Source organism: Cyclopterus lumpus, chromosome 10 (genome assembly GCF_009769545.1).
Source record: "Cyclopterus lumpus isolate fCycLum1 chromosome 10, fCycLum1.pri, whole genome shotgun sequence".
NCBI classification, from domain to species: Eukaryota; Metazoa; Chordata; class Actinopteri; order Perciformes; family Cyclopteridae; genus Cyclopterus; species Cyclopterus lumpus.
In genome coordinates this window covers 11,261,732-11,285,657 of record NC_046975.1, presented here as the reverse complement: position 1 = coordinate 11,285,657, position 23,926 = coordinate 11,261,732, and the positions used below count along the sequence as shown (strand labels likewise).

General features: G+C 41.0%; 2 protein-coding genes across 3 annotated transcripts; both read left to right on the top strand.

Annotated features, from left to right (window-relative positions):
• Window positions 1-640: 640 nt before the first annotated feature.
• Window positions 641-12,410, top strand: reep2 (receptor accessory protein 2). The gene is made up of 8 exons (XM_034543689.1): window positions 641-845; window positions 2,851-2,923; window positions 5,575-5,651; window positions 5,958-6,078; window positions 6,226-6,339; window positions 7,246-7,426; window positions 9,829-9,992; window positions 12,081-12,410. Exons 1-8 carry the CDS (start codon window positions 814-816, stop codon window positions 12,150-12,152), a joined length of 834 nt encoding a protein of 277 aa, XP_034399580.1. The 5' UTR covers window positions 641-813; the 3' UTR covers window positions 12,153-12,410.
• A 2,940-nt stretch (window positions 12,411-15,350) lies between these two features.
• Window positions 15,351-19,583, top strand: LOC117737085. Of its 2 annotated transcripts, none has more exons than XM_034542732.1 (5): window positions 15,351-17,243; window positions 17,838-17,904; window positions 18,035-18,113; window positions 18,868-18,942; window positions 19,139-19,583. In XM_034542732.1, exon 1 carries the CDS (start codon window positions 15,608-15,610, stop codon window positions 16,706-16,708), a length of 1,101 nt encoding a protein of 366 aa, XP_034398623.1. In that variant the 5' UTR covers window positions 15,351-15,607; the 3' UTR covers window positions 16,709-17,243; window positions 17,838-17,904; window positions 18,035-18,113; window positions 18,868-18,942; window positions 19,139-19,583. The 2 variants fall into 2 exon arrangements, with proteins under 2 accessions (XP_034398623.1, XP_034398624.1); XM_034542733.1 differs by having other exon boundaries at window positions 18,035-18,164.
• The last annotated feature ends 4,343 nt before the right edge of the window (window positions 19,584-23,926 follow it).

Here is a 23,926-nt window from a genome sequence, read left to right as displayed (position 1 = left end):
AGGAAAAGCACCAGGCTTTGAAGTACATTTTACATTGTGGCAAAACAGTGGAATTACAACTTCCAGGTCAGTCGCGTGATGCGATGTGGCCCAAAAAGATGTTTCATGTGAACGAATTGGTCACTGCCTCCAGTTCTCTTTACATGCACGCACTTGGACTATGGGAGAAGTGGCCGTTGATTGCAATCTGCAACCTCGCCGCTAGATGCCGCCCAATCCTACACACTGCACATTTAACGCCATGGTATTATATGTATTACATTTGAATTTTTTTTTTACTACGTGCTCTGATATGTGTCCTGTGTGGCCTTCGCTGCTCATGCCTTACTTAGTAAGTAGGTCACAATAAATGGGTCAGGGAGGTTTGACTGCAATGTACATAACCAAGAAGGACAATAAAAGCATGAAACCATCCAAGACCTATCATCATTTTATATTACAAACAGGATCTTCTTCAAAGCTATGTTTCCTGTTAGTAACAGTCACTGTATAATAATCTGCTCTGTTATTAAGCACCAGTGGCTCGTGTGTGTCACTCTTAGTGCTCTTGATATGCATCATCTTCTTGAAAGGACACATCTTCCTACAGCGCGGCACTGGCCCTTTAAGAGAGAGTCTCTCCAGTTTGGAGACAGAGACTGCAGCACATCCTCGGCCGCTGCTCGCCCACCTGACAGCCCAGCGGACAGGCAGCACCGGGTCACACCGCAACACACCGCGTCCTGGAGGGGGAATGGGGGGCACCTAGCCCGCTAGCTGACCACCTCGACTTCTCTGGAAGCGGCGAAAGCTCCCGGCCGGCGGTCCACAACGATGGTGTCCTGGATGATCTCGAGGATAGTCGTGTGAGTACGGGACCGGGCTGCATCTGTTGTTGTGCTTTTACGGCCCCATTCATCAGCTGTCTGATGCTCAACGCCGCGCACAACTAGCTAGCATCCATTTCCCGACCGTGCGTAGGGACGGTTCAGAAATGTGCAAACAAATACCGCGGGTGAAGCTGTTAATGAGTTGCCAAGCGAAGCAACGGTCCCCTCGAGCCGTTGCTCCTGGTTTCGTAAACGAATGCAATCCGCTAACGTGCGCTGGCTAGTAACCACCTGACAGACGACGTGCTGGCAGGATAAGGAGCCGTTAGCTGCCCACGTTGTTCAAGTGAAACCTGCTTAACATGCCGGCCTCGCTGCAGACAAGGACACCACAGCCTGAATATGGCCGAGCATCACAGCGCCCATATGGCAACAGGAGTTAGTAAACTGTGACGACCAGGTGAAGCCCAGATTTAGATTCAGGGACTGGCCAGATACATGTGTACATTTTCAATAATGCATCATGACTTCACACATCTCTTTCTGTGATCAGTAGAGAAGTTCAGATCTGGACTTCCACATCACATCCTGACAGTGTGGATGACTCAACTAAAGCTAGCAGCTGCCATCATCACCACCATCATCACCACCATCATCATCATCATCATCATCATCATCATCATATTTGCAGACATTTTATTTTACAATGCTGCATTAATGTAGTCTTATATCATCAAGTGACTGATTATCAAGATATTGTGTTGTCTATGTACCTGTCAGTCAATGATCCCGTCAATTTCTTGTGGATTTAACCAGGCTATACTTAAGATTGGTCCCCAAATGTAACTATGATGGTGGCTTTGAAAGGTCCAGGTGTAGATATGTTATTGGTGTTTCAACTGCTTGTTTGGATTACATAAGTAGAGCATTGGCAAACAGTTACCTTTGCTTCTAGCTGGCTCCGCTTCTGAGCTCTTTTCGCTAGTCATCCATTGATGGGAGACAAACAATGTCACTGGATATGCATCATAATGGCTGCGGTATAGCCAACGCAAGATCAATCATTTGTGATCTCTTCTCTCTGCATTAAACATGCAGCTGCCTCTTTGTCTTTTTGGGGTGAATAAGCAGGTTAAATTACTATGTGCTCAATATCTCTGGTCTTTGTGTCTCAGCGAGACGATGGGATGTCCACAAACTCTGTGAAATGAACCTGAGATGGGGACACAAAGAGGCACAGGGCGTCTGCTGAGGGAGACAACTGGCCCAGATGTCTGCTACGAGTCGCCTCCGCTTACTGTACAAAGCTGAGAGGCGCCGCACGCATGACTGAGCAGCTCAGACACCAACTGGGACCGTGGAGCTACATGAATGCTGAGAGAAACAGTAGATATGCAGCCGGGAGGACAGGCCTCATTGAGAGAGTCTGTGTGAAAACCATTCACTCCTTAGTCTAGATAACATGTTATATGTCACAATTAGCAGTTCACACTGAAAGCAGCCCACAGACAAACTAGTGACTCTATTCTGCCTGCTATCCCCTCACTCAGCATTTTTCATCCTGTCACATCAGCACAAATCACCATAGTGGCACAGCGACGCGACCAAATGCACATTGCGTGTGTGTGTGTGGGGGGGGGTGTAGTGTCCCAGTCTGCACACGGACTAACACATGGTGACCCACCCCTGGCACACTTTTTTGTATTTCTTTTCCCGTTTTGTCTAACTGCAGTTTTCCTGACTCATTAACATTTTTGTTAACCCATAATTAAACCAGTGTGTTTTGACAAGCCACTGCCCATCAACTCTACTCTACTGTGGCAACACCAATCAGGTGAAAACCACCAAGAGACAGACTTTGCTGATGTAGCCCAATAACACAAAAAGCTACTTGTCTTTACATAAGCGTATAGCCAACATGGCTAACCTGCTTTTTAAGCAGAGATACATTTGTTAGGTGTCAGAGTTCACACCTGGAGGCCATGTTGTCAGGCTGAATCCCCCTCTGACCCTTGCTCCTCTGCTCCTCTGCTTTCTGCAGCCTGGCCTTTGGGACGCTCTACCCAGCATACTCCTCATACAAGGCTGTCAAAACGAAGAACGTGAAGGAATATGTGAGTATCACCCCTTGCTAATGTTTTCAATGCACAGAAGATGAGAAGGAATGTATTACTAAGCCCGCAGATATCATTCTTTTACATCCAAATGTTCATGTCCATTTAGAATAAAAGAAGAATTTGGAACAAGACAGTTGTGTGCAGGTTGTCTTTCATCTGTTTGCGCTGTCATTTTTATCACTTAACGCCTGCAAACAATATATGAATGTGCACTCCCTTCCTATTGATTACATCTGCCATGCTGCAGATTGTGAATACCTGACTTCATCATCTAGTGTAGTTGTTCCCAACTTAGGGGTTGCAAAATATATGTGATGGGTCGTACCATTACTCAATAGGAGAAAAACAAACACATAATTCTTCAATACTGACTTTCAGTCAGGAGGAAACCAGTGAATAAGATTAGGAACAACTGATCTGGCAGACGTTTTACACCCATGGCATGTGCATGAAACTGCCCAATCCCTTGATACCAAAATGATTCATAGTTTAAAATTACACTTCAGTATTTGTCACAACGTCCTATAGCGCCTGCAAATTTCCTCTGTTCACTGTTATTTTAAAACTCGGCAGAGTCCATCGAGTTTTATAACATTGAAACTGAGCTGTTGGAACAGTTTGCATTATTAAAACCCCCCAATATCTTTAAAGGCAGGATGAGTAGGATTTTTCCAAAAACAAAACCCACTCATTAATCACTTATTACCATAGACTGCATATAGGGAGTGGATGTAGTTGTGATGTAACCCATTGGTTTGTGGGCTGCGGTTTTGAAGCCTTGAGTTCACCATTTTGACCGTCGCCATTTTGTTTGTGAACGTAAGTTACCATATTTGAAATGCGGAGGAGTGATGTAGAGACGCCTTATAGGGCTCTGTCAATCACAAGGTAGCCCCGCCCTAACGCATACACTGCTTTAGCTTATATTTTACTCTAAATGGGGCCATCTTTTTACTAAATGAGCATCATGCTGTATTGAAGAAGACTTGAAACTAGCGATTGAGACCATAAACTCATGTTCACAATGTTAATTCAACTGAAGAGGGGAGTAATTTTCTCATAGACTTCTATACAATCAGACTGCTTTTTGCAACCAGAGGAGTAGCCCCCTGATGGCCATTGGAAAGAAATCAAGTTTAAGGCCCTGCAGCATTGGCCTCTCTTTTCAGAACAGGGTGTTGCTGCCTGCTTGTCAGCCACAAGAGGTGTGTGGAGGTGTGTGGAGGTGTGTGGAGGTGTGTGGAGGTGTGTGGAGGTGTGTGGAGGTGTGTGGAGGTGTGTGGGGATCATAAGCACGCATCCAAGTAGAATCTACGCAAAAAAAACACGAAAATGCGTGCGCTTCTAGTGTCATTAAGCCGGAGAGGAGGGGCCAACGGTTTATTTTGTGTTTGCAAACCGCAACCGACAAATGTCACTCATTTTGCCTTTTGAAAGGATAGTTTAGATTTTTAAGTGGAGTTTTATGAGGTACTCATCCTTAGTCAGAGTATGACCGACATTAGGTGAAGTAATGTATTGTTGACGGGGTCGGCAGCAAAACTTGTTTTAGTCACCTAAAAGAAAGACTTGCCTTTTTAAAAAAACAATGTCTATTTAAGTGTCTATTTAATATAATGCTTTACCTTGCCATGTCAGACAGCCCTGTTTGACCAGGAACTGGAGCGGCAATATGCATCAATGATCTCAATATGCATCAATGATCTCAATATGCATCAATGATCTCAATATGCATCAATGATCTCTCCAAAGCTACCACACTCATTTGACAAAAGCTGTAATTTTACCTTGCGGATCACGGTAGTTGCTAGTATACCACTGCCTGTGGATAAGTACCTCAAACTATCCATTTTAAGCTGAACAAAAAAAAGAGTAGAAATAATGTTCAGATTAAATAACTAGTGGAAACCAGGATGGAAAGCAGTAGATTCCCATTCAGTTTTTTTTATTTTTTACTTTCTTTCCTTTTAACAAATGGGTGTCCTCCCTGCTTACCTCAAGGGATGAGAGAGGAAGGGTCCAGGAAGCAGATGAGGATATAGCAGCATCCTGGCCTCCCTGGCACTCTGCCTAGTTTTGCACTGGTTCTCCTCCGAGCAGGTTACCATGGCAAAGCCCCCCCCTGCCACATATACACACACACACACGCGCACGCACACCAATTGCTACTCAAGCACACAGCTACAGAAGGAACAAATGAGGGATGGAGGAGTGAGAGTGGAGGATGCCATTTTTAGAAGTGATGTTTTCATTCCCCCCTCCTCCTGTTTCTGAGGAGACAAATGATTCATCATTGTGTGTTCATTTGGCTGCGTACCTGTTAATGCCTTTAGACATACCGTTACCATGCAGGGCTTTTCTCAAATGTTCTCAATAATCTAACGTATTGGTATATCAAATGTGACAATGTATTTCTAATGAATTGAAGTGCCTAGTTTATAGCGTTTCATTGCGTTGATGACGATGCCCTACATTTCCTTTGTCTCCGGGACATTTACCGTGCACAGTCTGACGGACTAAAACATATGTTGCATTGCCATGTCTGTTTTCTTCCACTCGTCTCGGCACGTGTGCACTGAATGCTGGGGTTTTCATGCGCTATTTGTGTGATGTTATTTCTGTCTTCACTTGTGTGTGTGTGTGTCCAGGTGAAATGGATGATGTACTGGATAGTGTTTGCGTTGTTCACGACAGCAGAGACGGCCACAGACCTGCTCCTATCGTGGTGAGTCAGGAGCTGGCCATGATAGCAACCCTCATGCCCAACTAGCTTGTAATAAGTAATCTTATGTAATATCAATAGACACATTCCTGTGTCTATCTCGTGCTAAGTGCTCTTGATATTTTTAGTACAATGACTCCTATTGAAGTATCTTGTTTTCACTTAATAAAATGCAGCTCAGACAGCGATTCAGATCATGCTCTTCTCATTGTTGTCTTTCTATTTATAATTTAGGTATCTGACTCATGTTCCTAGCTTTTTCTTTTCTTTTCCTCTCTGCTGATGGTATACCTCTGTTTTATTACCCAGGTTTCCATTTTACTTTGAGCTAAAGATTGCCTTTGTGATCTGGCTCCTGTCCCCATACACCAAGGGCTCCAGTGTCCTCTACCGCAAGTTTGTCCACCCCGCGCTGTCCAACAAAGAGAAGGCAGGAACATGATTTTTTTTTTTTTTTTTTTTTTGTCTGACAATTATAAACTGGTTTGCACATTGAAATATTCAGATTTTCCTTTTCCTCTTTTTACCAATTGCTTACATTGTTGTCTACCTGTTCAACTGTCATTGTGTGCTGTAGGAGATAGATGAGTACATAGCGCAAGCCAAAGACAGGAGTTATGACACCATGATGAGGTTTGGAAAGAGGGGTCTCAACCTGGCTGCTAATGCTGCTGTCACCGCAGCCACCAAGGTGAGCTGTGTGCTTCGTGACCTATAAACGTGGAACATGTTAGAATGTTTTGAAATGTAAATGTTAAGGCTTTCAGTTGTTTGGACCTCTATCCTCTGGGAGGTTTGCTGTACTATACACCAACATTTCTAAGGAAGTACTACAGTTTGTTCAAAGCTGCCTTGTATCACTTGTATAGTGTGATCACATCCCAATGCATACTCAATATGTTTGTGATGCTGTATGTGTCTTCTTGACATAAATTGGATTCCCCAAAGTCTATTAAGCTTGTTTTCTAATGTCTCTTGTTAATTTCAAACATGACATTATGGCTAGACCAAATTAAATCTTCCGTCAAGCATGCTGGTCTCCAAATAATAGAAATATGCATGCGTGTCAAAAGAGGAAGGCAGCAGCTTGAAGGTGAGAACTGAAGGTGCCATGAACGGCTCTTGAACTGATGTTGTCATGTGCGGTTTTCAAAAGTGTTCACACTTTTACACACACATTTACACAATGCTAGTTGATGCTCTGCTCAAAATTATCACGCAAGTCTTCCTCGTTTCTGTTCATATTCCGGTGTTCAGGTATTTTCTATACAAGCAGTTCATACTAACCGCTTCGTTGAATGACATTCAAGCAGACATTTATTGTTTATGCACAAAAATTAAGTCGGTGTTCTGCATCAAAGTATAGAGTATTAAAAAGTATATTTGCCATTTAATTCTGTTCCATCTTGTCAGCCTTACGTAGGTTAATTTAATTTGCTAATTTTAATGTTTGGTGATACACAGACCGATTTTTAATTGTTTTTTTAAATGTTCGAATCGCCTTCCTCTCAGAAATGCGTGCTGCAGAGATAAGCGATACATATTATCATGCTGTCTCCTATCTGACGTGTCTGTTTGTTTTTGCTGTGATGCCCAGGGGCAGGGCGTGCTCTCGGACAAGCTGCGGAGTTTCAGCATGCAGGACCTGACTCTCATCAACGCTGAGGACGAGCTGTCTCTGCACACTTCAGACGCCCGCATGAGACGTGACCCCATGGACGAGTTGAGCTCGGGGTCTAGCACGCTGCCCCGGGCCAAGAGCACCGCTACACGGCAGAGTAAGGCCTCTCCACACGCACAACCCACACAGCTTTAATAGCAGCTTCACATGGAGAGGCATGGAGTCGTACACATCAGAATAAATACATACATACTGTGTGTTCAGTTTGCTCATTGGGCAGGGGTGCCACACGGAGGACTTCCTTTAGTTTAACTTTCATCAGAGCAGGATTGGAGCTAGTCCCGCCAAGTGAAGTCATGTGATTTAAAGCACTGTAGGATGGTAGGGAAGAGGGGGAGATGCAAAGAAGTGTGTGTGTGTCGGGGGGTGGGGAGGGGGAGGAGCATGTGACTCCAGTGGGAGGAGAAGCTTGGAAGGAAGACTCTTTGTGTCTCACTGAACTGCCGGTTTGCTGGCTGTGTAGGCCTGACAAGCTGTGAACTGAATACAGAGAGACACAGAGGCAGTGAAACAATGGACAAAGTGGCACATTTTTATTTAAACTTCAAAAGAAACCACGGGCAACTTCAAAATCCAGTCAGATACATTCAGTTCAGTGTGCTGCTCCATCTTTCTTTTTTAAATGGCGAGAGTTCAGATCCAGTTTTTAGGGTGATTTGTGCACAGATGTATCTTTGATAATCTTTTGTGTACAATACAGTATACGTTGAAGATAATCCAAATTCAAAGGTGGTCTTACTATGATTCAGAGCTTTCAATCACATCTCACAGACTTCATTCATTGAATGGAGCAGACTGATCAAATAACGATTGAAATATTCCTGCTAAGCCGCCACAGTATTCAAATCTAAAATCATTTCCCAGTTTTTACAAAAACAAAGTAAATAGAACAAAATTATAATGCAAAACTATTGATGCTAATACTTCTTTACATGATGTAAACATATTGAAATGTCCTGTCTACATACATTTACAAAACCCAATGAATACATTGGTTTTGAATCAGAATGGCTGTATAAATTGGCATGTTAATGCTCTCAACTGTTCTGAATAACAAAATAATGGACATAGACTCATGTTTTCCTCATTTCTTTCTCTCTTCAAAACCTTCTTAAATCGGATTATGTAGTGCCGCAGTGCAGGGTATTTTCTTGCCCTTCTCTTTCAGACTGCGCTAGTTCTAAAAAACAATTAGTTAATTGATCTGTTTAACTGAAAATGGAACACCAACAATGTTGACAGTTAAGTCATAACTTATTGGTTTCAGAATTATTGTGATTACCATTTTACTGCTATTTTTCTAGCAATCTGTAGACAAAACATTAATTTGCGGGGCTAAAATAATCAATTAACAGATTAATTGATAAAAAAAAATATATGCGGTTGGAGCCATAACGTGCACTCCTCTTAAAGGTGCCCTGTTGCGTTCCCGACACATTTTGTGTATCCTTGAGGTCGAACAAACATGTAAATAAAAGATAGTTTTTTAAATCCTGCATTTTTTTTGTAAGCGAGAATACATTGATGTATTTAAAAAAAAAAATAATGTTTGGCACATGACCCCAACCTGATGATCAGTGGAATAATGTAAAACCATTGTTACAAGCATAGACCTACAAGAGGTCCAAAAACTCCCAAGTCCACCTTCAACTGCATCCACCAATCAAATGTGTCGAGTTGTTCCTAATCTTGGTGATTTGCGTCCTCTAAAACATCCTTGTCTAGTTGTGCCCCGCTATCAAGCTCTAATACAGTATCAACCTACAAATTGTCTTTCCCTCGTCAGACTGTTTAATTTAATTATTTTCAAGAAGCCTTAAGGGATAAAACATTAGTCGGTATTTCAAATGAAAATGATAATAAAAGTCTGAATTACATTTTTTTTCTTATGCCATTAATCATCCTATGAATCTTGTGACCTCATACAACACAACCGAGGCTGCAAACCACTGCTGTACATGGTTAACGTTTATACTTTCAATCCTAGTGAAAGGTTTGTAGAAGATTTGTTTCACACATGCTTCAGCACCAGAGACTGTCTGCATGTTGCTGTAAGCAGTCTGGAGTCGAGTGACCGAAGAGCCCTCTGCTGCTCCTGTAGCTTCTGGTGTCGGTGCACTAAAATAGAAGCATAAATGATCATCCTATCTGACCTTTTGTAAACCCAGTACGTTTCAGGTTCTGTTATGGTGGCTGGGCAGAAGAAACTCTTTTACCAACCATTTACTTAAAAACCGGTGGAAACAAAACCTGTAATTTGCAATGTGTCCACTGGGGGGGGGTGAGAGGCTGTGACTGTAGTGATGTTGGTCTGCAAATGCATGTTACTTATGAATCACAGTTCCTTCAGGAGTTTCAATCCTTTTGGTTCAGAAGCAAGAACATTTAGAAATCCTACTGGCAAATAATAGCTGCGGTGTTAAGTTTGGCTGCTACTGGCTCAATCTCTCTGCTTTCTCAGCTGTCTGGTGAATCATCAATTTTTGTCCATTCCTGCAGCCCGCTCTTTGGCAGCCACGTCCCTTGTTGACGACGCTTCATCCCAACACAGTTCTGACCAATCAGACACACGGACTGAACACTCTGATGAAGATGCAGGAGACAAAGCCCCCAAACGTGCCAGCGTCAAGGCAACCAAGAAACCTCCTGCTGCTAAGACAGAAGTAGGGCCAATACACACACACACACACACACACACACACAGAGTCTGTACTACAAATAGTTGCTCAGTTTCCCATTTCCTTCAATTAAAGCCCAAACGATGGATGTGTTTGGCAGGCCAATAGAAACACTCCTGCATTGTGAAGATATGGGTTACCTCCCAATTCTCTTACTTATCATTTCCTCGCTTGAGCTGGAAGTGGTTCTTCGCGGCCACATTGATGGCTGTCCCAAAGCCTGCTCAGAGTAGCGAGGAGGGATCTCTGAGGAGGGATCTCTGAGGAGAGAGGATGCACGAGAGCAGGCTTCCACTAAGTGTTTTAGCGGGTTTGTGATTGGACGCTGCAGCCGATCAGACTGATCACTGGAGTTTCATACCAGAGTGAAGACGGATCACAGATTAAACTCAAGTTATATAACAAAATATATGTTAATTGTAGGTCTGAACAACAACATTACCACAAACAACTTTCTTCATTCATAAAAAGATGTTCATCTTCATGATCTGTTAATTCCCTCAATAACTTGTATTATGGATACAATTATATTCAGAGAGATCTAGAGAATGTGTGTCTGCAGTGGTACCTTTTCCATAATTTTATAGTCATTTTCATTCCGTCACGTGAGGCTGAATGAGTTTTGAGTTATGTCACCTCAATTTCCACCGAAACATCCAGCCTAATAACATTCATTCCAGTGTTCAAGAGAAACCATAATCGTATTCTGGGTTATTTAATAATAACGTCACAATCAGAATTTTATAACATACACAAGTAATTAATAAGTAAGACAAACTCATTCTGCCCCCAAAAAATGTATCCTGCGCTTATAAGCAACATAACACACTGTATATAAATACTCAATGCAGTTTGTTTAACAGGCTACAGAGAATACATCTCTCCAGTGATGATTTCTGTCTTTATTAGTATAAGTACAGTGATGATTACTGTATTTTATTATAAGTACAGTGATGATTACTGTGTCTATTAGTGTAAGTACAGTAATGATTACTATGTCTTTATTAGTATAAGTACAGTTATCAAAAGCCTCTCCAGCTGTTAAAGCCGACTGACAGCTGATCCAGCTGTGATGAGCGGCCGCCGTCGCTTCACGTGACCCTACTGAGGAAAGGACCTCATTTATTCATCTGGGTTATTTTCAGATCGGTCAAACCTCCTCTAGAACCCTAGAAGATATTATACGACTAGAAGATATTATACGACTGTATAACTGTATGATACAACTCTCCATAGTTGTGTTATATTAATACTCGATATATCAGCCAACTTCAGTCCAACCTTTTGGACCTCTTCTCCATATTTAATAATTCACGGTTGTGTTTCTACTGTTTAATAAACTGTGTCAGTCTGTCTTTAATGGCGTCTCCTCCCTGTCTCTCTCTCCTCTCTGTCTCTCTCTCCTCCCTGTCTCTCTCTCCTCCCTGTCTCTCTCTCCTCCCTGTCTCTCTCTCCTCCCTGTCTCTCCATTCTCTGTCTCTCTCTTCTCTCTGTCTCTCTCTTCTCTCTGTCTCTCTCTCCTCTCTGTCTCTCTCTCCTCCCTGTCTCTCTCTCCTCCCTGTCTCTCCATTCTCTCTGTCTCTCTCTTCTCTCTGTCTCTCTCTTCTCTCTGTCTCTCTCTTCTCTCTGTCTCTCTCTCCTCCCTGTCTCTCTCTCCTCTGTCTCTCTCTTCTCCATGTCTCTCCCTTCTCTCTGTCTCTCTCTCCTCCCTGTCTCTCTCTCCTCCCTGTCTCTCTCTCCTCTCTGTCTCTCTCTTCTCCATGTCTCTCCCTTCTCTCTGTCTCTCTCTCCTCCCTGTCTCTCTCTCCTCCCTGTCTCTCTCTCCTCCCTGTCTCTCTCTCCTCTCTGTCTCTCTCTTCTCCATGTCTCTCTCTCCTCCCTGTCTCTCTCTCCTCCCTGTTTCTCTCTCCTCCCTGTTTCTCTCTCCTCCCTGTCTCTCTCTCCTCCCTGTCTCTCTCTCCTCCCTGTCTCTCTCTCCTCTCTGTCTCTCTCTTCTCCATGTCTCTCTCTCCTCCCTGTCTCTCTCTCCTCCCTGTTTCTCTCTCCTCCCTGTTTCTCTCCTCCCTCTTCAAGACACAAACCAAGACTGTGAAGAAGCCAACCAAAAAAAAGGCCACGACTATTAACGCAGAGACGCCACCATGAGGGCTGCAATCCACACCCCGCGGCCTCCACCCTCTCCACACACAGCCTGCAGGCCCTTCTTCCTCTGTTTGGGTTCCACACAGACACACTGTGTGTATATATATATTTATCTATATATTAAGCACTGAATTTGTGACTCTTGCTGTTTTTTAGAGCAAAGTGCAGGCTTTGGTTTTCAGCAGTATTTGGGCACCCTTGGTCCTTTTACAGTTACTGGGTTGATGCATACTTTGCCTCTTTACTTGCATCATATGTATGTGTGTGTGTGTGTGTGTGTGTGTGTGTGTGTGTATATATATAAATATATATATATATATATATATATATATATCACATTCTTCACTCTTAGTTCTAGATTAAAGTTTCTTATGTGTCCCTGTGGCTACTCCTGCATGGTTCCAATTCAAAAACAATGAAAATGTCGTCCTCTACAAGTCTGGGTTTTCATCTGGACCTGACCCTGATGGTAACGAGCCTCAGATGTTGTCTCCAGAGCACAGACAACATCACCAAAATAGTTGGCTTTCAGTTTATTGTGCCTAACGTTGTTTTCTTTTTACTGAGGAGTAAGAAGGTGGTTGAAAGTTTCAAGCATTGGCCAACAATTGGAGACCTCCTCATTACTCTTTCAGACATAATAGTTCCCACTTTTGACGACAGCTCGGCTCAGAACATCACCACCATGTCTTATTAGCTTATGCACCTGTCTAGTTTAACAGGATGACTTGTGATCATACCGGTTTTGGTTCTTTATTTTACCTTTTTTAATTGTCAATGCTTTGACTGCATCTTCAGTCTCATAGCTCTTGGAATATTTTAGCTTCCCCTCATTAAGTCTGTATTCCTCTGAGTCTGGCTCTGTTAAGTTCAGGTCTCAGTGACAGCAATTTTCTTCCTGACTGCTTTAAAGTGACTTTCACATAATTTACAGTACTGATGTGAATGGTTTGTTTAGTGTTGGCTGAGTTATCCTCCATCTAGACTCCACTCTCATTTGTTACACTTGTTTTATTCAGGTCATGTGATTTAGTAATAAGTATGATCAGTTGTGCATAGCCCGGCCTCCCGATATATACAGTAGTCATGGTGTTTTTGAGGTAACATATGTGCTCTCACTACAGTAGAAGGTCATGGAGAAGCTCTGTACTTTCTCACTCCGTTTACTCTGCTGGGTGGTAACAGTCTGCCTCTTTGCCATATTTAAGAATCTCGGAAGCCAGTATATCAAAGCAAAGCAATATGGAACAAATTAAACCAACTTCAGGACTGAGAAATTATTTTCTTATCCCTGTGCTGTTCCAGATGTGGAGGAAGTGTCAGACCTGGCTCAGGGTGTCTCTAAAGACACTGGACTTGTTTTTGGACTGGTTTCTGCTGAGTAATTTAAAAGCATGATACTTCTGCACTCATTACTGCTGTCTGTAGTGTGACATGAGTTTGAACCAGTAGAGGGAGACAAATCCACCTCAACTCTTGGCAGAGTTACTAAACAAAATGTAAACGCAGTGTAAATAGTAACCTTGACTGTATATACAGTATGAGCTTGCCTTATTCATCCTCTTGGCTTGAATCCATTGACTTTATTCATCATTTGTGTGCTTAAAAAACATGTTATGATCTTAAACTGGAAGAAGCTCAGGCAAGAAGTGATTTATTTTTATTTTTATTTTTCTGTCTCTTCTCATTAATTTTAACTCTCAAATTAAGGAACCTCTAGACTGAGTCTAAACTGTTTGTATATTGCGATGTGCTCTACTCAGCCTGGCTATCAAGTATTCTTTGGGCCAAAAGTTGAAAACACTTTTTTTTTCATCTTAAATGAACATTTGCTCAACATTTTAAAAGAAAAAGACAGCATGCAATGGAAGAAATATATATATATATTTCTTCCTTCCATTAAGATACAGCCCTGCATTTTAATCTTGTTTTCGTGCCAATTTCTTTTAATATTTATTGTTTATTATTTTCTCTGTTTTGAAATCAGTATTGTATATTGTTTGTGCCAATTCTCAAACTCCTTGTCAAAAGGCATTACAGTATGTGTGCTGGGACAATTGTATCTAACAAGGTCATATATCTTTTAAAAACTACTAATAAAGAAAATTCAATCCATGTTACTGCTTTGTGTAAAGTTGAAATCAAGGACAACCCTTTGACTATCTAGAGCAGTGGTTCTCAAATGGGGGAACGTGAAGCCATTCCAGGGGTACGTGAGACTTCTCAGCGTTGTACCATCTACAAGTATCCTCTTACAGGTCTGACTCAAAGTATTTGCAATCAGACTGCTGTGCCTTTGGGTATGAGCGGGAGCTTTAGGTCCAACAATATGATCTGGAATTTGTTACATTTATAAGTGGGGAGTCAAGATTAGACCAAAAATATATTCAACAACCATATCGTAAAAATGAAATAGGTTCTATAAGCACATGCTTTTGTCCTCCTTGTGCCTATACTCCCATACTCTAAATCAAAGAGGTAAATAGTCCAAGTTAGAAAAGTTGGCCCGTGGAGCTGCGGTAATTGATTTTCGCCACTTTCCGGCACAATAACTCCTCAGTACTGAGAATAGAAAATCTGAACATAAACATTATAGAGTTGATATTGAATGGCCGTGGTATCAGACAGTAACCTTTTTAGACTAATAGCAAGGTTTAAATAACCACAGAGCCTTCAGATGTAGTTTTGATTTTGCACATTTACCCTAAATGAATATAGGAATATGTTTGGCTAGAACACTGCACACCAATAACCATGCTATCAAAGACTGTCTTGGGGAATGAGAATGCATCTTTATGTCATCATATACTGTAGCTACAAAATATAACTACACCAATGCCTTCACACAGTGCTCTTTCTCTTCTGTTTGTTTTGTGTCAAAGAGAATGCAGATTTCCAGCTCATCACAATCCCACTTGAAACCACCTCCATGGTGCAGTTGGGCAGTAATTTACCCAACTGAGTCCCATCAAGGGAGTTTTAATAATTTAACATGGTTGTGCAGCTTAACTTTCCTTATGACCTGTGTGACACATTTGTGATCCACCCTTTAAACTTGACAACCTGCATTCCAGCCTCTATGGACGAAATGAAACTTGGCATAGAAACAATAGACGAAATGAAACTCGGCATGGAAAAAAAACAAGGAACGGCATAAAGGTTGACACTATTTATACACGGCACATTTTTATTAAATTAAGGTTGTAGCTCGTCTACCTTACTGCGGTCACAGAGAGGCATCGTTTGGGTTTTAACAACGTTTCGCTAACAAGTTCTTGATCAAAATCTGTGAGTGTCTTTCCAACTCTACCAAACTGAGCACTGGCACAAAACTGTAGTGAGAGAATACAGAAATCCAAAGGCTGTTGGGAACAGATGATGGACTTTCCAAACAAGATATAAATTAAGGTTGTAGCTCGTCTACCTTATTGCAGAGAGGCATCGTTTGGGTTTTAACAATGTCGTGTTCAAAATATGTGAGTATCTTACCAGATTTAACAATTGCAGATACATTCAAAGACCGTTGGAAAAAAATTATCCTTCCAAAGAAGATTTTGAAGTTTGTATTTGAAAAGTTTCCACTGTATGAGGATGGTGATGCTGTGTATTCTGGTAAAAGATGGCAAATATTTTTGTACAATGTAAATAAGACAAAACCTGAAGGGGACAAACAATATGCAATAGCCATGGTCTTCTTGAAAGACGGTACAGCCACATTTTTTGGACCATTTTATCCCAAATTTGAACCTAAAATTAGTTTACACAGTGAAGAAATTATAATTAATCCAGTCGATAACTTTCTGCGCAAAACAAAAACAATGGCAGAACATATTTATATCTATTCACTTAACTCCCCATGCTTGGAAAGGGGACATAAGGACCCCTGTATGTTTCAGCTTTTAAAGAAAGCCATTGAATGGCATGAGCTTTATAACGTGTCTTTATGCGTGGCATACACCAAGTGTTGGGGCTTAAGCGGCCCCAATTATTTTAAAATACGGAAGGCAAATCGTTCCCCATCTAAGAACAACTCGTTAACTTCACCTATTGAAGACGAGGATAAAAACACAGTAACAATAACTACAAAAGAACTTATGAGCCTGGAAAAATATTCACCTGATCTATATTCTAATATCTCTTTCACATTAAATGCTAAGTATTTAGAAGACATTCTTCACAAAAAAGATGTCTTCAACTCGTTAACATCACCCTTTAGGTTGGTGGATAAAAACATAGCACGCAAGCAAATTAGTTTAGCAAGAAAAGAACTTGTGAGCCTGGCAAAAAAATCACCTCAAGGCGTGCTTGAAGAACATTTGGACTGTGGAAGGAAGATGCTGAATTCTGTCAGCTTTCTTCCAGCAATACAGAACGAAGTTTTCAAAGCATTACTGAATGCGTGGGAGGAAGTAGTCAACTACAGTTTAATGACAGGAGAAAGCTTTACTGGACAATTCAATAAATATATATTATATCTCTTTTGGAAAGAATGTAAAGTAGATCTGGGGAACAACTGTCCCTTTAAGCTGCAACATATTCCTCCTAGAAAATTTTCATGAGCACGTCTGTGGCACGTCTGTGGCACGTCTGTGGCACGTCTGTGGCACGTCTGTGGCACGTCTGTGGCACGTCTGTGGCACGTCTGTGCAGGCGTCAGGACAGCGTCAAGCAATTGCCACTCGTTGGTCATCCCTGACATGTTAGTTTAAATGTATTTAAATGTAATTTGCCGTCACTTATTGACAATTATGCAATTGTACATGTGCAATTGTTGATTAAAGAATAAAGATATATATAAAAAATTTAACAAAAAACTGCAGAGCTTTCCTGTGAATGCATGCCCTCTAAGCTGAGGGGACATACATTCATGACAACTTATATTCGAATAAACAAGAGATGCCTCTCTGTAACCGTAGTAAGGTAGACAACGAGCTACAACCTTAATTTAATCAAAACGTCCGTCCTCTGAGAGGGACGAATAACATTGCCCGGATAGCCGTCCACTCAGGGGCGGAGCGATCAGCTGTACGGTCTCACTCAGTTGGCCATGCCCGCGGGATATGCCCCGCCCACCTGCCCGAGGACACGAACCGGGTAAGTAGCAAACTCTAAGCTGTGTTTCTGTGTACAGTTGCATAGTACATTTATAGGTCATATATAACGTTAGTTATCATAGTTATATTTTACTTTATTTGCTGTTTTTAATTTTGAATTGTACTTATGGTAATCAAAGTTAGCTTATGTTACAGCACATAGCAAATCCAAAGTAACATTAGATTAGTTCAAAGTTAACAAAACCACATTTAGGTGGGATTTATTTCAGTCTGGGAGGTGGGTTTTATTTCAGTCTTGAGCAGAGAGAACAAGACCCCAATGTAATGTCAGCTGGGGTTAAATAACATTATCTAACATTGAGGCAGGTAAGTTAACGCTACTGGTATATATGTAGATTGAGCCATTTCTTTTGCCAATATCTGTTTGCATTTTAGCAAATTGATCCCATTAAAATATGCTGAATCAACGTAAGCTATTAGCAGTACCTGTTCACAGTGTAATGTATGCACTTTGATAATGAAGAAAACCGAAAAATGTGAAGATTCTTAGAGAAGTTCTGAGTGTATCCAGTATCGAGTAATACTAAGACACATCAATGTAATATATTTTAAATAAATATATGTTCTGTTGCAGTTTAACGATCACAAGTGGGGCCAATCTGTTGGACGATTTACGCATCCTTTCCTGCCGCATGAGAGAAGTAAGATACAAAAGTTATCTGACTATACTATCAAATACTGACTGGGTTGACTTGATGATGCAGTTAAAAATCAAGTTAACATTTTGCTGAAAGCTGAGTATTGTTATTTTCACATTTTCTCACTTTATAGTTATGTCTTTGGGGACTCTGCCGGTGACAGCCCAAAAAAAGAGAGGTTCCATCAGCACCTCACCTGGCGGGGCAGGAAGGTGTGGATCACACACTGTCGCCTGCTCTGATGAGCACTAACTCAAACGGCTGTGAGATTCAAATTGAACCTTTCAAACGTTTCACTTTTTAAACTGCTAATAATTGTTAATTGTGTACCACATATATTGCATGCAAGACACACAATGCCATATTTAATCAAAGCAAATATGATTATTAGGTTTGCGTTGTCGAAATTGTGTTATTTTATTTTATTTAATCATTTTGACCCCCAAGCCGTTTTTCCCAAAGATTGCGAAGGTTTGCATACCCATACTAAACACAGTTTACCACAAGGGCTATTTGAATAATTCTTTTTTCTTTATATAATAAAAGGAAACACTTGTGAGAATACTTTAATATGAGCCTATATGTTACTAGTTAAGATTAAATGAAGATGGCACACAGCACAAATTAAAAACGTTCAGGTTTGCCTTGTAAAAAAATAACTTATTTGTATGATTATCTCTTTGGAATGATGCAGCTGAAATGTTTAAACTTCCTCAGCATCCGAGCACAATATATGAACGGTATCTCTGCAAAGTTTGAACTTTTATATTACTAATGGCGTTCAATACATGCAAATACAGCATGTAAAACAAACAAACACCACAAAGCAACTGAATGTTGAATCAAAATGGAACATATTTTATTTTAATGAACTGGAAACAAAAATATATATAGTGACAATATATATTATATTAAACTGACCTTGACAGCCATGTGGCATTCACTCCTTAGTTATTTTTTGTGCAGCACCGAGGACTGAAAATGTGTCAAGTTCACCTCCGCGGTTGCCACATAACGTGACACCCAGGCACCCGGTGGACGGTAGGTTTATGCATTTTTCTTGCTAAATCCCATGTGTAGACTAAATTACTATCGCTGGTGATGAGTGATTTATTTATTCATGCTGTGCGTCAGATCACCTTCATGTAAATTGTGCGATGATATCATTAGCCAACATGTTTCTTCTGCAACATCATTATTATCTTGTACTGATTCTATCCTCTTCACTTGATTGTAGCCCCGGTTTGAAGACCCCGTTCATTGGAGGGAGAAGGACAACAAGGAGGCAAACTGTTGCCGCGCCGGCACAACTTCATTACTCACTACTTTTCTATATGTGACTTACCTTTGGAGGCATTACTCAACAAGACCGTAAATAACATAATAAGTGTGATTTATGGTTTGAGTGCTTTGTTGAAAATGTTAAGAGATATTTAATGGATATTTAGCAATCTTTCACATGTGCTTCCTCACCTCAAGCATCCACTTGAAATTATCATTATCTGTAGGAACAATGGACTATTTCATGGTGTATACTGTCACCTTGTGGCTCGCTATTTATTCTACAGTAGATAAGTAAAACTTATTGACATCATTTTAACTATGTTCCGGTTACAAATGAAAAGATAAAAAAACACTTCAATGAACAAACGGATAAGAAGGGAAAACAGATTTTGATTAAATCAGTTATTTAAAGGTAAGCAGGATTGTGCAAAGGACAAAAACTAATCAGAGGAAATTAAAGAGTAAAATGTAAAACAAAAATAAAATTAAAAACACCCAGGTCGGAGCTGACCCTCAGGGGGTAACTGCTTTATAATGTGGGAGCTACAGAGCAGCAAAAGGTCGGTCACCAATGAGGTGAACGATTCAAAGGTATACGTTAACATTCACTTTCAGACCTGAATGACCCCTATGGATGTGTTACAAAGGCATTTATAGTAATCAAATTAAACCACACTTGGACATTATAATTTGGCAATGACAATTGTGCTTCATAATTTCTAATAATTTCATGCAAATGAATGCAAAGAACATATCAGGCGTCATGTTTAGTGTGGAACAGATGTAACACAAGCGTTCGACACTTGGAGGAGCTGTCCGCCCAACAACGGAAGACAGAGGAGGATCGTGAGTTCTTGAGCTGCAGCTTCGAGCTGAAGGGGGCAGCCACACTCTGTGTAGTACAGTTTGCTCAATATGATGCCTGTTTTAATTGAAAATGTAAAACAAATTGGTCAGCTCTTTGCAGGAAATTCAAGTTTTACTTTCAATAAGTACGCATTCATTGGAGAGAACACATTTATTTCCACTTGCAACCTTTTTCTGAGACACTTTGCTTCCAGTGTTCATGACACACTTTATTCATCTCTCTGGTATCACAGGTAAAGTGATGTCTTTTAATCCAAACATGGCCCATAAACTGGCCTGTCAGAGGCTACTCGGCCACATCACTACTGAGGTGTAAGGAGGCTTCTCTTCCTACTACTTTCAACCTTTGAGAAATATAGTTTTAGACAGCTTATGTAACATGTCAGCTAAACGGGGGAGACATTTTTGTGTGTGTGCGTGTGAGTGTGTGTGTGTGTGTACGTGAATGCGTCAGTGTGCGCATGCGTGTGTTTCGGGGCATACAATATCAGTGTTTTAGAGGGTTGAAGGTGTTGGCAGGGGCAAGGAGCCAGGTCAGTGTCGGGACCTATCTGTCCGTTTGGGTTGGAGGTCCTCATGGTGTTACAAGTGCACCTGTATACGTGTATATGTGTAATTATGTGCTTGTATTGTGTTCAGGTGTGTGTGTTTGTGTTAGCTCTGTGTTGGGGCTGGGGTTACTATGTCGGATCTTACAAAAGGGTTGAGTAGTTGATCATTAAAAATTCATAATGGACAGGCTGTCGTGTTACTTGCATCCATCCTTTTCTTGATCTTGATTCGCTATTGTTTGCTTATGTTATCTCCCTGAAAAGATATCCGTACTTTAGACTCAACAGTTTTTAGTGCTAATGAATTTGTAGTTTTTCTTCTCAACTGTCATTCCTAGACAGATCTTGTTGTTAAAGTGCGTCTCTGACAATGTGGCCAACCAACAAAGCCAACCATGTCTCAGAACTAAACATTGTTCCTACTTCCTTTGCCTTTGACGAGCTTTTGTTTGCTTTCCCCCTGTTTCCACTCTTATTATTTCCTCTCATCACTCTTATCTATTTCTATCTTCTTTTTCTCTGTTTCTCCAGCACAGTGATAAAAAGGATAGCAGGTATCCATAGCAACATGTTTGCAAGTCTGTTGTGCGAGTGTGTGTGTGTGTGTGTGTGATCTGTGTGTGCAGCCTCTTGTCCAAGACACAATGGGTAATTACCGGAGCTTACCTCTGCGCTAATTAACCGTCGCCGTGGTAATTGCAAGGGTCAAGTGAGCAGGATGATTGGCTCACCTTCCTGCATCATCCACCACCCTCTCCTCTAACACACCTCGCTTCTTTCCTCTCCGCTGACAACTTTGCTTCTCCACCTTCACCCCTACATCTCACCCTCCCTCTCTCCCTTGCTCTCGTTCGCCCTTTTTCTTTTTAATATCTTCCTCTCAGCCTCCTCACAGTCATTTTTGCACCAAAAGGACCATTGCTCACATTTCTCTGTAACTCCTTGGTTGTTGTGGATAGGAGCAATATCGCTGCATTTTTGGCTACCATCCCTAAAAATGTACCTCTCCCTCTCCCACCCACTCAACCTGATTGGGCAGACTGACAGCTGGCTGACAACCAGGGGTGGAGCTTTTGACCTTCACAACCTCCAGGAGTCCACAGCAGCATCTGATTAATTTACCCACAATATTTTGTGGCTTTAGAAGGCAGCAATAAACAGCAGCGTTTGAACTCTTAAACATGAAAAATGGCTCAACTGAGGCTTGTTTTCTACTGTCAAATCCATATGTGTTTCTTTTAATATTTTTTTAATAATTAAGCTCAACAAGCTACATTTATAAACTGGATTGGTTTGCACATTAGTAAATCCATACTAAGTTTGTGTTTCAAGTCATTCCTTTTTTATTGATAACAACGTTTCAAACTAATGATTGACTTAATCGGGGTGCGCAATAATCATTTTTTTTCTTTTTAGAACAACAATAAATCAAACCACAATGGAAAGTGGTTGTTTGGACTTGGTAGCCAGAAAGATGCCTCCAAACAAATGAAAATGTTTCTCCATAACTGCTGGATGTGCAAAAGATTGCTGACAAGTTCGCCATATCAACTTAAAAGGTCTCAACTTGTTTATTCTGCGCCCGAGTGGCTAGAAAATGAATGCAAGTTTAGGAAATGTAGTTAATAAAAACTTAAGTAAAGTCCTAATGGGTTGCTAGGAAACATCTGTTGCAATCAAGCAATCAACTATCTATACAATGGGTAACTGTCAAAAATCAAACAACCCTTTTATAAACGTACCCCCAATTCTTTTGTAGATGTAGTTATTACTTTGTTTTACGCATAAATGCAGACATATATATTTCAGAGTTAGTAGTGTTTGTGCAGTTTAGAATGAGTGGGAAATATTCATAACAACCAATGCTATTTGGGGTTAGACTAAGACTGTTAGCATAACATTTTATTAACAGTTTATTAACACTTTTATTTTTGTAATTTGAGATGCAGGCCAATTAGTCTTGTGAAATGTAATAATTGTTAAATAGCATTTTGATAAAATGTCAGAGCAGATATGTAGAACATATGTCAGTATAACGGGGTCAAGATAACACCTTGCAGTAAGTGGGTGTACATATTCTGCAGAAATTAATATCTACATAAGAACTATATGTGTGTTGCAACACATTTGTATTACACATAAATATGCACTTAGCAGACATATATAACTCAAAAGCTCTTTGTTAACACTTAATATTTGAATCATGTGTCCACAGATAGAAGGCCTGGAATGACTCACCTTTAGCACTACATCTGCCACTGCTGGCCTGGGATTTAATCCTGTCAGAGTTCTCTTTTCTCTGTCTCTTTTCCACTACATATATTTCCCTCAATTCTCCTGTTTTTGAATGAAATATACAACAATTTCACTCTAAATGGTAAAAGGGATTATCAAAATTTCCATGCAGTAGCAATGTCTGCGTTTTGTCTTTTCATACTCAAATTCCACTGTATGTAGCTTCAAAAATGCATCTGTTTTGCATGGACTGCCCATGTCTTTCCTCCCTTCTGGCAAAGAGCCAAGGTGTCTCCTATCTACGCATCACCCACTTCTTCTATCCTATCCCCTCGTTTGTTCCTTGGGGTTTCAGATTCTCCTCATCTTTCTTGTTCTTCTGGCTCATGAAAAGAAATCCATCTGCCCTTTAGGGTAAAGAGTAAAAAATAGTCCTGCAGCTTAAAACAGACAGAAGAATGGATAGAGGTCTTTAGGAAATAAGAAATAGGTGGATAATGAAAACTAAAGTGTTTACTGGAGCACTAAGGTGAGGAAGCATTGAAATGTGTGGTGATAGAAAAAGAGTGAGCCGCCGACATTACATATGGACAGAAAGAGGGAGAAAGGAAGGAAGGCTAAGGAGTTAAAGGTGTGGTGAAAGAGAGGTCAAGTGAGAGTGTTGGATGCAGATAGAATAGAGGACTGAGTGAAAAAGGAGCTAGAAAGAAAAAAGAGAACAGATTGATTAGGAAGAGGATGGATGGAGTGAGAGATGAGAGAGCTGGAAGAGGGGAGATAAGGTGAGATGTGGGTTTGACATCATTACCGTCAGCAGGGCTTGTGTTTACCGCTCCTGTTTACGGAGGAACTCATACTGAGAGGCCACCTGGTGAGCTGTCAACACACGCACACACAGACACACAAAGACACACACACAGGCAGCCTTCACATTGGCGCTCTCCATGGTGCTGAACCCAACATAAAGGAGCCCAGAACAGAACGGGGCAGGCCTCCTCCTCTGCTCTCCTTATGGAGAAGCTCCTGTCAGAGAGGGAGAACCAGGGTGGAGGGAGGATCTATATTTAACCACTCTCCTCATTGTTTAT

Coding starts and splice junctions, on each gene's coding strand:
- reep2 (XM_034543689.1), top strand. CDS start 814: ATGGTGTCCTGGATGATCTCGAGGATAGTCGT. Junction 5,652..5,957: donor ACAGACCTGCTCCTATCGTG/GTGAGTCAGGAG, acceptor TTTATTACCCAG/GTTTCCATTTTACTTTGAGC. Junction 6,340..7,245: donor CTGTCACCGCAGCCACCAAG/GTGAGCTGTGTG, acceptor TGTGATGCCCAG/GGGCAGGGCGTGCTCTCGGA.
- LOC117737085 (XM_034542732.1), top strand. CDS start 15,608: ATGTCGTGTTCAAAATATGTGAGTATCTTACCAGATTTAACAATTGCA.